The sequence below is a fragment of the Triturus cristatus genome, chromosome 10, assembly GCF_964204655.1.
Source record: "Triturus cristatus chromosome 10, aTriCri1.1, whole genome shotgun sequence".
NCBI lineage: Eukaryota > Metazoa > Chordata > Amphibia > Caudata > Salamandridae > Triturus > Triturus cristatus.
The window spans coordinates 7,805,375-7,820,566 of NC_140593.1; the positions used below are offsets into that span (position 1 = coordinate 7,805,375).

The window sequence follows — 15,192 nt, forward strand, 5'->3', positions numbered from 1 at the left end:
GTCTTAGCCGTAGCAAATGTAGTCACCATGAAATGTTTTAGCCACCTAGATCTTTATTCACAGACATAGCTGTATTTCAAATGATTATCTGCAAAAAGAATGCATTACAATGAACATCTAAACCTTCCTAGGGTTTAAATACATCGTGTCATTAATCATTAAGCGTCTCTCTCTCTCTCTAACTGATCCATCTTATCATTCATCCTTAGCCAGTATATTGCATAAAAGTGTGTGCTGTGATGCTCAAATGCTTTTCCCTGGCAGAGTGAAGCCAGGTTTTTGCTGATGTTTTAGTCTAAGACAACGTGAACATTGTTTCATATATGTAGCATGCTTGTGTTAGTTAAATAAACTACGCCACTCCAAAATAAATGCCACTGCGTCAGCTCACTACTTTGTTCCTCATTTCAGTAACTGTCGAGTTGGTGCCTGCGATCACCCACGGAGGGTATTTCTCACTCTTGAGGGCCAGTGACCACACCCTTGGGGTTTTGATCTAAGACCTCCCTTTCTCATCTGGCGCCCAACGTGTCATCGTACCACAGCTTGCGGTGGAGGAAGTGCTTCCCCAGGAGCCACCGTCGGGGGTCCGCCGGCGCCAGTACAGACCTCGGGTAAGACAAGGTTTTTTTTTTCCCTTGCATTTCCCTGGTCACGCCTGGCTGCCTGCGAGTACCGCTGCCGGTTGGCACTGACTGAGGCACACCTCACACCCTACAGCACTCTCTCTCTGGTCACGATTTTCGAACTCTCTTTCCTTCCTGTGTGGTCCTGCCCTGCTTCGTTCTCTTCTGTTCATGCCTTCCTTTTCATTTTTTTATCGCCTGCAGACTTGCGGTTAGTCGTCTATTTCTGTATCATTGAGGGCACACAGGATAGCACTGTGTGTGGAGCCATAGTGTGTGTGTCTCACGCCTCGGTGACTGTGAGACCGTGCTTTTGAGGGCACACAGGATAGCACTGTGTGTGGAGCCATAGTGTGTGTGTCTCACGCCTCGGTGACTGTGAGACCGTGCTTTTGAGGGCACACAGGATAGCACTGTGTGTGGAGCCATAGTGTGTGTGTCTCACGCCTCGGTGACTGTGAGACCGTGCTTTTGAGGGCACACAGGATAGCACTGTGTGTGGAGCCATAGTGTGTGTGTCTCACGCCTCGGTGACTGTGAGACCGTGCTTTTGAGGGCACACAGGATAGCACTGTGTGTGGAGCCATAGTGTGTGTGTCTCACGCCTCGGTGACTGTGAGACCGTGCTTTTCCCCTGCTTTTTCTGGACACATAGATTTCGCCCTGACACTACAATCTCCATCTTTTCTCTTGCTGGCGCACCATCACCCATGGGGACCACCTGCCTCTATCCCCCTGTTTCACCCCCTCCTGATCTCTATTTGCAAGGGTTGAGTGCCTTGGTTATCGGTATCTCCCTTCTTCTTCGGCTCTCTGCGCCACTTTTTCGTACCCCTCGTCCGCCGCCCTTGCCGGTGCCTCACCCTACACCCACCCACCGCCGGACACTACCTTGTGGTGTTTGCAGATCTCTCGATCCAACAAGCACGCACTTCCTTGCCTGGCTCCGGCCCGTTCCTCTGCCTCACTCCGCCTCCCCTCCCTGACTCCCCCATGCAACTTTCTCTCCTGCACTTACTTTTCTGTCCCTCTGCCCCCCCCCCATATCCTCCTTCTCTGCATTTCTTCCCTACCTCCCCTCTGTCTTTCTTCCCTCTCCCTTGCACTCATTCTTCCACTTTTTTCTTCCTTTCTTTCCTCCCCCCACTACCCCCCCCCCCTTTTTTCATCTTCTTGCCAGCTCCCATTCCTCTCTCTCTCTCCATCCTCCCGCCACTGCCAGCGCGACGGCTCCTGCATGGTCTATTTTGGGATCAGGGTGTACTGCAATGTTTTCATTTGGGGATTGCCATGTCGTTGTTATTTTTGACTTCTCATTATTTTCCCTTCTGTTTATGTTTTCTGTCGCCTTGTCTCAAAATGTATTGCGCTTCTTTGTCCCGCGTCCCCTGTGTGCTTTCCTATTCCCGCGTTGTGCTGTGCATATTAGGTGCTTTTCATTGTGTCAGTGCCAGCTCCTTTTGCTGTTTCATGTGCCTCAGTGCGTGCGCTCTGTTCAGTACTACACTTCCTGCACCACCCCCCACCCGCATATGTTCCATTGCCCACTGATAGTCTCCTTCCTTCCTTCCTTCAACTGGGTGCCTTCGCTACAGTCTCTCCATTCACACGCACGGTTTTTCACCCAGCCCACCTCCTCACATTTTGTCTATCATTTGCTCTCGCCGATGATAGCCAAAAAGGGGGGCTCAGGGGTCTCTTAGTTGCACCCTTGCCAAATAACCCTATCTCTCGCACCAGCATTCTCACGCCCCGCCGACTACACAAACAAGTCTCACAAACAAACCAACAAATAAGTGCTCCTTTACTCACTACACCTCTGTAATACCGGTCTGTCATTTACCTAGAGTCCGACACAAATAACAGCCCCATGCAGGCACTCCATGCAGTGTACGACAAACGAATATTTGGCACCTCAGTGCACAGAACACCCGACTGGATCTACATAGGGGTTCGGTTGCTGTCCCCAGGCTTAGAGTTACCCACCGTATTCACCTCCTCTTGGCCACGAAACCCACTGCAAAGCCAAATACGTCTTGCCTTTGCCCGCCACAATCTCGAATTTCCCGACCTTTCCCCAGAAGGAAACTACAGGGGGCCTGATGAAATGCACCTAAGATTCATACTGTACAACATAGTATGTACGGAAGTAGGTGAAGAACTTATCAGAGACCTGCCTCTCCCTGCCTGTAACACCACCCTGAACACACACTCCACAGACCCCAACAGCCCCCACAACTAGCCTCACTACGTAGACACAGGCAGCCCGTGTATTCCAGCCACACATCCCCCGCCATTTCCACGTTGCTCTACAGGTGACACAAACACGCACTAACTAGCCCTATGAGTAGGATACTGAGTTCCACTGTGTATAAAACACATACTGTGTTTCAAATATTCTTTATTTTGGAGGTCCCACCAAGAGAGACCACAGTTGTATCAGGTTTCTGGCCAAGAAATCCCCTCCAATCTAAAATAGCTGACGCCTGCTTCGGCGGACAGCTGACATTCCCTGGGTGCACCCCCTCCCAAAACATTGAATTACAGAACGGTATATATGACCGCATCCTCGAAGGGGTAGGTACAGAACTAGTGCCAGACCTCTAGGGGCGCATAGATACACCACCCCAGGAACACATTCTGCGACCGCACCCATATCCCACCATGGCGACACCCCTTCAGCACGTCCTGAGCGTATTCGGCGGACAAGAGGGAAGGATACTAAAGCATAGTAGGGAGCTCCATAAGTTGACAAAAAATATGGACCACCCTTGGCCCTCGGAAGGGAGCTTTAATAAAACTATTCTGGAGCACGCCACCACCTTCCTGAACACCAAATACACTGGTACCAAGCTGCAAAAAAGGAAGGCCACTTTAGATCTCTGGCGCATCTTTAAAGACAGTACGCAAGAGCACACGCCCACCCTGCCCACTGCCCCTTCGGCACCCCCACCCTATCAAGCTAGTGGCATGTATCCCGTGCTCCCGTCCACAGAAGGAAAAGAACTAACCTTACAGACAACCACTAATAGCATGCCGGCGGTAGGATATAGTCAGCTCCCCTGCGATATCAACGCAACATCTGAGCCCCCTCCGCCTCCCACCGATCATTGTATTACCCAGCCACCACCGGCCACCAGCAGTGGCCCAAGCTCCCCCGTCACAGTGTCAGCCACAGCAGCCCCCATCACAGGACCATCCCCGAGCATCCCGGGTGGAGCAGCCCAGCCCCCGTCGCCCACTTCCAACAACGGTCCAACACTGCACGCTGCAGTACCTGGCCTACTAGGGCCAATAGACGCGCAATTTACATTAAGACTCCTCCCCACGGCTGCCTCTGCCCTACACACCGAAGAAAGCGATGAAGATGTAGATGATGCGTCCATCGCGTCATCTATCGCTTCCAACACATCATCGCATCATTCGTCCACTACATCTCCCCACTCACTGTATCCCCGCCTCGACGCCCTCCGTGACGCAACTGCTCCGCAAGTCCAGGAGCAGGGAGCCACGCTCCAAGACCGCATGCCATTCTGTAACATTGACACCACCGACCACATGACCACATTCTCCTCTGTCCAACAGCAGATGGGCAAGGGGCAGCGGCTCCCTCCGCCACCACCCCCAGTCCATTATGACCAATGGAGATCGGCCCCAAACACACACGAAAGCCTAGAATGTAGTCCGACCGAATACGCCGCCACAGAATTCTTTGGCAACCCAGTGCTACACCGCCTCGAGCCAGACTCAATAGTTCCTTCAATACGACGCATGTCGCTAAGATTGGAACAAATTAATGACAGATTAACTGAGACACTGATCCTGGCCCGCCCGGAACAATATACCGCTCAAACACCGACACGTATTCCAACAACACAACACGTGCAAAAACATACTTCCACAGCCATAGCGGAGGATGGGACACTAGGCTGTACTGAACAACAGATCACCGACCCTCCACCCCCGGGAACTACGGACCCCTCCACAGGCAAGGTGACGACACCTTTGGGGGCCTTTGAGGGCACAAGCGGGAATAACGCAACAGGCCACGCCGGCCAGTCCCCACGCCCGCAGGCAGCAGCACCAATGCCCTCACTTTCCCCACAAACTACGGCACCTGTGGCAAACTCATTCGCCCCACCACCCGCCACAACTAGGGTACGATCGTCCGGCCAACCACGGGCGGCGACAAATACAAACCCCTTCCACCAAACGGCTCAGGGACTGACGAGTTCAAGGGATACAGGGGGAAAACGGAAGCCTAGACTCACAGAAGTAGATAACCTTAGGATACTAGGAACGCACGGGCGCCCCGATGACACCGTATATGACTTCCCTGATAATGACTTCCCTGTCACTGACGCCTACATCAGCTATGATGTCACTGGTGCCGTTTCCATGCGCAACACTCGACACAAGAAAGGTAACAGCATGCTCCTCTGTAGCTCACATGCCCTACAAAAGAACAATGGCATGACTCCCAACGAAATAGTAGAAGCAGGAGAGGGTTCAGATTATGCTGTCAACCCTTTCACGGACGACCTGGCTGGCTGGACGGAGTCTCTGGCCCCGCAGATGCTCCCATGGCCCAGAGACGGGTCTTTTGAACCTCAGCATCTGGCTACAGCCGTAGAATGCATCCTGCAAGGTGCAGGGGATGAGGATTGGGATTATGCCTACATGCGAGCCAGTTTAAAAATATGGCAGAAATATGCCAGACGGTATGACACCACGAGACCAACGCTTCAAGATGCGGGATTTGCTCGCCAAATGCCACTCTTGTACAAGAGGAAGCAGGACCCCCCAATATATCACTGCTGGTTGTTTGCAGAAAGAGAAGCTATTAAAAAGAACCTCCCCCCCCTCACGGAGGGTGCAGGCAAGTGGATAGTGGCCCTAGAGAAAAATACAACAGGCACAGTTCCAGGGATAGGCGATATGAAAAGTTTGCTCATTTCCCTCATGGGGAGAGAAGCGGAAGAAATTTTTAAAAGTATCAGTAACGGACTGATAACTATGAATGACACAACATACGACGGAGAACCCTTTGACAAAATAAGAGCGGGGGTTTGGACAAAACTGACACTAAAATACCCCGATGTCCCAGACATTGGGTCACTCATGTCATTAACAATGCAAGTAAATGAGGACCCGATTACCTTCATCTCTAGGATGAAGGAAAAGTGGCACCAAGAATTAGGCGACTCTTGGAATACCACGGGGGGGAACAGCAGACTTTTTTATCACATGGTTAAGAGAGGCCTGCCAGAGGAAGTACAGGAAAAATTAGATGGCGTAGTTGCCATGGAAGCAAAGCCATGGCCTGAAATACAAGACCACATCATACATTTTTGCAAAAAGAAGATAGAACAGGAAAAAAATAGGCAACTTGCCATAGAAAATGCAGCTGCAAAATTGGTGCAGCAGAAGCTTAACAAAAAGAGAGACACTGTGGATACTGTCATGTTGGCCGCTCCAGTGAACCAAATGACAGCCGTCACCACATTTCCCCAAGCCGCTCAAAATGTGCTCACCACCAATACCCAATATACTCCGCAACAGGTGCTGCAGCCTGCTGTACAATATGCACAGCCACAACAGCCACAAGTACAACAACCAGCCATACAGTATGTGCAAGCGCCGATACAACATACCATGCCCCAAGTGCAGCCCCAGCCCCTGCCACTAGTACAGTATGTACAAACGCCACAGCAACTCCAAGGGCAAAACGTTGCTGCACAACAGCACCATCATAACGACCAGCAACAGTATTACGGTATGAACAGCAATAATACGGGCATGCGAGGCAGGAGTAATGGTATGGGCCAGCAGAGAACTCAACAGCAGTCAGGACCGACAATTTGCTTCTATTGTAACAAACAAGGCCACATACAAAGAAACTGTCGTACTAAGTCCATGGACCAAATTAGGGGCCAATCACAGCCGATGCGACAACAGTTCCAACAACAACAGTCATACCCGCAGCAACACCAACTACAGTACACCCACGCCCAACCTGTCCCCCTGCAGAACATGCAGCTAGCACAACTACAAACGCCAGTAATGGCACAAATTCAACAGGCACCCCCACAACAACTGGTCCCCATGCAACAGGCACAAGCTACATTACATGCCCCTATGCTTCAACAACAGCAGATACCTACATACCAAGCGATGCCCCAAGGCCCCAGTTCGACACCCGTAGGGGGTATCATAGTCGCGTCTACACCCAACAATTCGTACCCACAAAGCACCACCCACCAATACCAACAAGGGGGGTACACTTGTTAGGCCAGCCCACAGACAACCCTTGTGTGCCCAGTTTTGTCATGCACCATGAGCGGTGAAGAGGACCCCACCGTCCTGGTCACGATAAACAACGAAACATACAGCTTTCTCATTGACACAGGCGCCACGTACTCCTGCATCACTGGCGGACTTCTGCCCATTTCCAGCCAAGTAGCGGACACACAGGGATTCTCTGGGGCAATAGAAAGGGTCCCTTTCACCAAACCAGTGCCCATACAAATAGGAGACCGGGTGTTGGAACAGCCACTGCTTTATTCCCCCCGCTCTCCAGTGAACCTTCTGGGGCGCGACCTCATGACAAAATTAAACATGTCCATACACTTCCATGACAATGGAACTATGATTTGCTCGATACCAGGCACCCCCTTGGCAAGGATGATGGCACTCGCCGTTGATTCCTCCTTGGCAGCCCACATACGAGCTCGCCCTGTAGACGAGCAAGCATTTTCCACTGCAGTACATATCGTTGTGGCCAACACCCCAGAGCTGCATGACCGCACAGTTCAGCTCCCAAAGGAGTTCCTCTTCCGCCCACAATCCAGGAACGCCCAGATATCAGACACAAGCATGATTTTAGGCCTACTTGCCCTCCATATTACACCGACATATGGGGCGTTCATAGCAGGTGACGACTATATGCGTTCCTGGGCCTGTGTGATATTCATTGAGCCCGGACACCAGGTGAGAGACATTTCAGACGACCAGCTCTTTAGCGATCCCGATCAGTGCCCCATGACAGAGATTCTGTACCAGTATGAGGTGCCCCTCTCAGTGACAGTAGAGAAAAGAACACCCACTGCCCCTCCAAAAATTGATTCAGTGCGCGAGGAAGACTTAGCTCAAATTCCGTCACACCTGTGGACTACCGGCCCCAATGATGTAGGTCTCATTCGTTCTGCCGCTCCATTTAAGATAACTTTAAAAGTCGGAGCAATATTACCACGAATAAAACAGTACCCATTGTCAAAGGAAGCAGAAGAAGGCATAGCTCCCACAATACAGGCCCTGCTTGACCAAGGGGTAATATACCCATGCGTTTCCTGTTGCAACACCTGTCTTTTTCCGGTGCGGAAGGGTAAGACCAACCAATGGCGTCTCGTACATGACCTCCGTCCCGTAAACAACATAGTGATACCCGAGTTTCCCATTGTCCCAGACCCTTCCGTCATCCTGACAAACATTCCCCCGAACGCGAAATATTTCTCCGTAATAGACCTGAAAAATGCGTTTTTTAGCGTCCCCCTTCACCCAGACAGCCAGTACCTATTGGCATTCTCGTTCAAAGGGGTCCAGATGACATACACCCGTCTAGCTCAGGGATACTGCGAATCCCCTAGCGTCTTCAACAGGGCTGTCAGAGAAGACCTATCCAACTTCCAATGCGGCAGCACCTTGTTGCAGTATGTTGACGACATTTTGCTCTGCAGCACCACGGAACAGCAATGTAGAGTAGACACCATCGCTCTGCTCCACACCTTAGCCGACAGAGGTTACAAAGTGGATAGGAACAAACTCCAGTACTGCCAAACAGAAGTACACTATCTAGGCCAAATACTGTCAGCCTCAGGGAGACGAGTCACGCCAGATAGAGTTGATGCCATAAATAGAACGCCAGAACCCCAAACTGTAAAAGACATGCAGAAATTCCTTGGACTGGTCAACTATGTCCGACAATGGGTCTTTGACTTCACAACAATAACAGCCCCTTTGCTGAAAGCTGTTAAAGCAGCTAAAGACAGACGCAACAAGATAAACTGGTCCCCAGACATGACAGCCTCTTTCAAACAGCTAAAAGATGAAATAACGAATGCACCAGTGTTGGGTTCACCTGACTACACTAAAGAATTCTACCTGTTCACCCACTGCAATGGTCAGGTCATGACATCTGTGCTTGCCCAGAAGTACCCTATGGGTCACAAACCCATTGCGTACTTTAGTGGCATGCTGGACTCTGTCATGAAGGGTCATTACCCCTGTGAGCAGGCTCTTGCTGCCGCCGCCTTTGCTGTAGAAAAGAGCACCCCCATAGTCATGGGATCCCCCCTGACACTATACACTGAACACGCCGTCTTCGCCATAATTCAAAAAGCCAAGACAACGTTAACCACACAAAGAGTGTCAGGATATGAAGTAATATTATCATTACCCTCCCTGAAAGTCGTCAAATGTCACACGGTGAACCCTGCTACATTTTTTGCCCATCCCATTGCAGCCTCAGACGATGACACTCATGACTGCGCCACGTACTCTCCAGATGAGTCAGGAGCAGCAAAAGAGGACCCACTACCAGACAGCACTGTGTATTTCGTTGATGGGTCCTCTACCATCGACCAAGAGACAGGGATCAGGTACACCGGAGCAGCAGTAGTTCGGGCCCAGCAGCACGAGTCCTCTGACTCTATACGCTGTATAATGCAGCAATTAACATTGCCTCCACATTACTCAGCCCAAGCTGCCGAGTTGGCGGCATTAATTGCAGCGTTACAACATGGGGCCGACGACCGCATCACAGTATACTCGGACTCTGCATACGTCACAACTACAACACATTCAAGCATACTGCGCTGGAAAAGGCGCGGATTTCTCAAATCAGACGGAACACCTGTATGTCACAAGCAATTGTTAGAAGAATTGATTGAAGCTCTGACACTTCCAGCTGAGGTAGCTGTTGTCAAGTGTGCTGCACACACCAATGGACAGGACTTTGTCTCCAGAGGGAATGCTCTGGCAGATTGGGCAGCCAAAGCGGCCGCCAGAGGCCCCCCACCTGTAATGTGGCCACACACTCATAACACACCTATCCTCCTTGCCCAAGCACTGCCACCGGCTGACCAGGTCTCCACGCATGATGACTTCCAAGCCCCGATACAGCAGACAGACACACACCAAGACAGTTTAGATTCACAGCTACACACAGGCACGACTAACGAGACACCGGACTCGACCGTTGCCTGTCCTATGGACAACACACAGCAATACGACAAGATCGCACAACTGCACCTCAGGGAAATACAGGAAAGTGCACCACATCAAGAGAAAGAGTTATGGAAAAAGAGGGGAGTACAGCAGGACCCTGCAGATTTCATTTACAGACAAACGATGTCAGGAAAGCCCGTTATGCCGCTAGCCTTACTGCAGGTGGCGCTAGACCAACTCCACCTTCCTGCTCACGTCTCCCGAGATAACATGTCCACTACATTGCAGGCAGACTGGTTCATTCCCAACGCCTACGAATTAATACAACTCTTCGTCAATAAATGTCTCATCTGCCAACAATACTCACCAAATCCGACTCTCAAAACAGTCACTTCCACCATCCCCAAACCCTCTGGCCCCTTCAAAGAGCTCCATATCGACTATGTCGATATGATTGATCGATGTCAAAACTATCGATATCTCATTGTTGTAGTTTGCCCTTTCTCACGCTGGATCGAAGCTGGACCATGCGTCCACTGCGATGCCAAAGCAGCAGCCACATTCCTGCTCCGTGATGTTATCTCCCGCTTCGGGATCCCTGAGGCCATCCGAACAGATAACGGAAGTCATTTTTCAAATGCCATCTTCTCCTCCCTGACCACGATGCTAGGCATCAGACACAAACTGACATCTGCTTACCACCCCCAAAGCAACGGCATTTGTGAGCGCCTTAACGGCCTACTCAAGAACAAAATAAGCAAAATCAGCGCCACCATCGGTAAAAAGTGGCTCTACTGCCTCCCACTTGCCCTCTTCTCACTAAGAAACTCCCCAAGTTCGGATCACCACCTCACGCCCCACCAACTTGTCACCGGACGATCCATCAATGTAACTGTCCCTCCCACAAGGCCCAAAACGGATAGCGAGTCATCTTCTGAGATTGTTAAAGCTGAGCTTTACGAATTCTTGTGCTCACTAACCCGCGCAGCGCAGTTCCTTTCTGTACAGGTATCCAAGAGGAAGGAGAAGGGCCCCATCGATCCGGAGCTCCCACCAATACGTCCTGGAACTTTGATCTTTATCCGAAAGCACGTCCGGCGCTGGAAGGATCCCAAATTTGAAGGACCTTTCAGAGTAATAGATTCATCCCCAACGGCTGTCCGGATAGCGGAGCGCAAGGCATGGATCCACAGGAAAGACGTCCGGCTCGACCCTGCCCCGCCGCCACAATAGACAATGGACTAACTGAGGAAATAGAAATGGCCAGCGTCCCCCTGAACGAAGATAGCGGCTGTCCCTCCACTGTGGAGGAAGAGGATGAGGACACTCACGTGCTGATCCACGAATACAGTGGCCGCGAAGCAAAGATATGTATACTGTCTATGGTACTGTTTTGTATTATCATTGGAGTGGCGCTAGCTACATTTAATTGGTATATCTTTTTCCTTGCTGTAAGGAGCTATCATGCTGTAAGCAATAGTGGTACAGGAGCACCCACTGATGCCATGTTACCTACAACACCAGCAACTGCACCAGCGGTCACACAGAACACAGATATCACGACACATAGCATAGGATTCTCCAGAAACAAAGACACAGCCCCACACCACACGACAGGCCCTGAACTCCCAGCCTCTAGAGCCAGTAACGTACACACCACTTCACCTCCCGAGCCCCCAATGGTAGTACAAGACGACAAAGGGAACACTGGGGATAAGACTGCCAATCTGACGGAAAAACGAGTAGCCCATGGACACCCGTCCCGCCGTCACAGAGCCCGCAGATTCGCCCCCATCTCCCCATATATAGGGAGAGCCACAAAACACTGGGTCATCCATGGTCTCCCTATCGACCCGAGACACAAGCCTAAGGGAATGCCATTTAAAACGTTCCAACACCTCGTGACGATACAGGAAGGCCTCGGGCCTATGCTCAGCCTACCCCAATCCATAAGAGAACATTCAGTCCACTCCTCCCTGGAAGAAAATTCATGGTACCGGGACATGACAGCCATAGGGAAAAGAATGTCAAACGAGTCCTGCTATGTGTGTTCATATGTCCCCCACGCAGTTGGTGCAGACAGACTAGTTTTCCCTAAAGAGGTCCCACCACAAACAGTGATGTGCTTGCTACACCTTTACCTTTGCCGCATTGAGGGGTTAGTGCAGCTAGTAGGAGGGGCTGAAATATGGGTTGGAATTGTAAACATATCGGAATGGGACAACAACAATGTGATATTTAAGGTCACTTCTGACAAATGGGACATAGAGCGGATGATACAAGCAAAGATCAAGAGAAATAGACCCAATATGGATCGGCGAGCAGAGCTGTATAGGCAAGCACGCTACATGTCAATTTCAACACCCTATGCGGACTGTGACACACTACCGCACCTCCATCACCACTCCCACCCGGGGAATTTCCCTGGCCCAGACTGTCCATGCCAGAACAGAACGCTCCTGGCAGTACTAGCCCGAGTATATTACAACGATAAGTGGGAGGATCCTACCAACATATACTGCAAAGCAGCATCCCTGGGCCCCCCATGGTCGGGCGAAACAGAGTGGGAGGAAAATATTGATTGGGATGTAGAAGAGGACTGTGCACAAATTTGGAAGGAGGCAGGGAGCCGATACACCTGGGGTGGGGACAGACTGTACAAACATAAAAAGGCATTTAAACTTAAAAATCCTTCTCTTTGCTTCATAGGCAATGGCTCCGTCTCTGTTGGGCGTAACACAGACTGTAACTCTACAATATTCAATTTCGATATGCAGTACGGCACCTCCACCCTGATGGACTACTATTGGGCCTGCGGTGAACACCTGTACTTTCAACTTCCTCCTCAATGGCTCGGACTGTGTTCATTGGTAACTCTGCACGAGATACATCTGGTGGTACCAGCATCGAACGTCTCCCACATACTGTCACATCCAATGACAGGGGATGTTACATTCCTGCACCGCCACAGGAGATCAGCTGAATATTTCGCAACAGAGACACATCGTAACATTCCCCAAGAATTCCGCCTCTTCAACGACGCCCAACTATTTTTTGGAGGAGCATTTCCCTTATTTCAAACAAAGGCGAATGCCCGCTGGCTGGAAGTCACCCGGTATGAGGTTATGAAGGCCATCAACAGTACTAGGGATGGGCTCAATGCAATTAGGGAAGAGCTGCGTCCCCTCAGACAGATGGTCTTGGAGCACCGCTACTACCTGGACATGCTGACCGCCAAGGAGGGTGGTCTGTGCCACAAAATAGGGAAGTCATGCTGCACGTTCATACCAGGAAACGACGAGGACAACGGATCAATTGCAAGGGCCATTGAGGAGTTGTCGAACTTGGGAAAGAAGATGATCGACGAAGGAGGTGCCCCTGCGGACATTATCCCAGTGAACTGGTTTGACTTTGACTGGATGCCATCCTGGCTAACAGCCATACTGAAACTAGTAATACCTGTAGTTGGAATTATGTTGGTTCTGTGTTGCGCCTTTCAGATAGGGAGTCATTGTATTAGGAAATTGAGCACAAAGGCTGTAGGGATAAATTACGCTAGCACAGGGATTTACCAGACACCCAAATATGAAGATATGGATAGGCCTCCCGGGGATGGGTCTGGAGTACAAGTACCAATGATAGAGTTACCCCTCATCGCCTCACGCCATGGTGTGCCTACGGCACCTCCGCTCCCACCAGCCAGAAATACATACAACAATACCCCTGATGCTGTTCGGTATGAGTGTCTGATCAGGGAGCCAGCCCCAGGCTATACGCAGTGGAGTACAGAGACTGATGAGGGAGCGGCCAGGCAGCTAGGACAACTCCCCGATAACATTGAATGCTATGTTAACGACACCCCATGGATTTCACCGATAGCCGAGAGACCACCACTTGTCAGCAGATATTCACTTAGGCATGTGTTCATGTTGAATGAACAAGAGGAGGGAGATGATGGAGGGTCTCGAGCCACCATTTAATAACTTAAATGCCATTCCCTAACCTACCCTGACAAAATAAAGTGTTGATGTCAGGCTTCTGCTCCCCGACACAAAACCTACTAACATGCTAAGTTACCATATTCCCACTGAGCATAGTAAGACACATAGAAGTCCATAGCACCTGTAGAACCCAACGTACATAAGCCCAAATAGGAGGCCCAAGGCCCAAAGGCCACCACCCCATGATATCAGTATGTAACATTCAGAAGTTACTAGGCCCAGGGTTTCCAGAGTTGCATTTCAGTTGCACCAGAAAACACGAGGAAGCCCAAGCCACTAGAAAAACACAGTAACTTTCCACCGTTACAAGGCCATTGCACACCCCCACGTAGACAGAAACTCAGCTGGTACAAGTTGACATTGTTTATCATCACTGAAACCCTATTTTTGGAAGTTAGCTTGCTCAAGATAAACCGCAATGTCTGATGAAAAACTGCACCTGCCTTGTGGGTGCTGGTCACATGCATACTGTAAGAAATGTACGTGATCACAACATTTCCTTTGTTTATACGTTGCGGTCAGGCATGACCTATCAACTGTTGTGCCACCTGGCCACCTTACCCCACCCACGGCCTTGGAACACATGCGGTTGACCCTTTCCTGTATCTTGGAACACATGCGGTCAAGCCACCTGTTGGCAAAGGCGTCAGAAAATACGTCAGGTCCACCCCTGGTTCCCCATATCAAGATATTTAAGATCCAACACGACAGTTGGAAGGTAGAACTTTTCTGTGCTGTCCACAGGCCTGTTCTCCAGCCGGCTGCCTATCCTATCTGATTTGGGACCTTACAGCCTATTTCAGGTAGAACATCCCCCTCTTTGGGGATTTTCCTTTATCTCTTAAAGATATCCTCCTTAGCTCTGCATTTTTGATCCACACCCATTCCCTTGCATTTCAGCTTCTAATAATTAAGTTTTAAGGATTAGTTGTCTTAAATTGAGGTTGCCTCTGGGCACTATGCTTTCCTAGAATAGCTTTTGCTTCCATTTAAGTTGTCTTAAACATGTTTTCAAGGTCTTAGCCGTAGCAAATGTAGTCACCATGAAATGTTTTAGCCACCTAGATCTTTATTCACAGACATAGCTGTATTTCAAATGATTATCTGCAAAAAGAATGCATTACAATGAACATCTAAACCTTCCTAGGGTTTAAATACATCGTGTCATTAATCATTAAGCGTCTCTCTCTCTCTCTAACTGATCCATCTTATCATTCATCCTTAGCCAGTATATTGCATAAAAGTGTGTGCTGTGATGCTCAAATGCTTTTCCCTGGCAGAGTGAAGCCAGGTTTTTGCTGATGTTTTAGTCTAAGACAACGTGAACATTGTTTCATATA

At 50.1% G+C, this 15,192-nt stretch overlaps 1 protein-coding gene across 1 annotated transcript in view; it reads left to right on the forward strand.

The window, feature by feature from the left end:
• The window catches only part of LOC146788715 (uncharacterized), a 29,068-nt gene extending 14,342 nt beyond the window's left edge, over positions 1 to 14,726 (forward strand). Inside the window, exons 2-3 of the mRNA XM_085630322.1 lie at positions 412 to 614; positions 10,845 to 14,726. Of these exons, the coding sequence (XP_085486448.1) occupies positions 11,033 to 13,831 (2,799 nt within the window). The 5' untranslated portion in view covers positions 412 to 614; positions 10,845 to 11,032 and the 3' untranslated portion in view covers positions 13,832 to 14,726. The remainder of the gene's footprint in view (positions 1 to 411; positions 615 to 10,844) is intronic.
• The last annotated feature ends 466 nt before the right edge of the window (positions 14,727 to 15,192 follow it).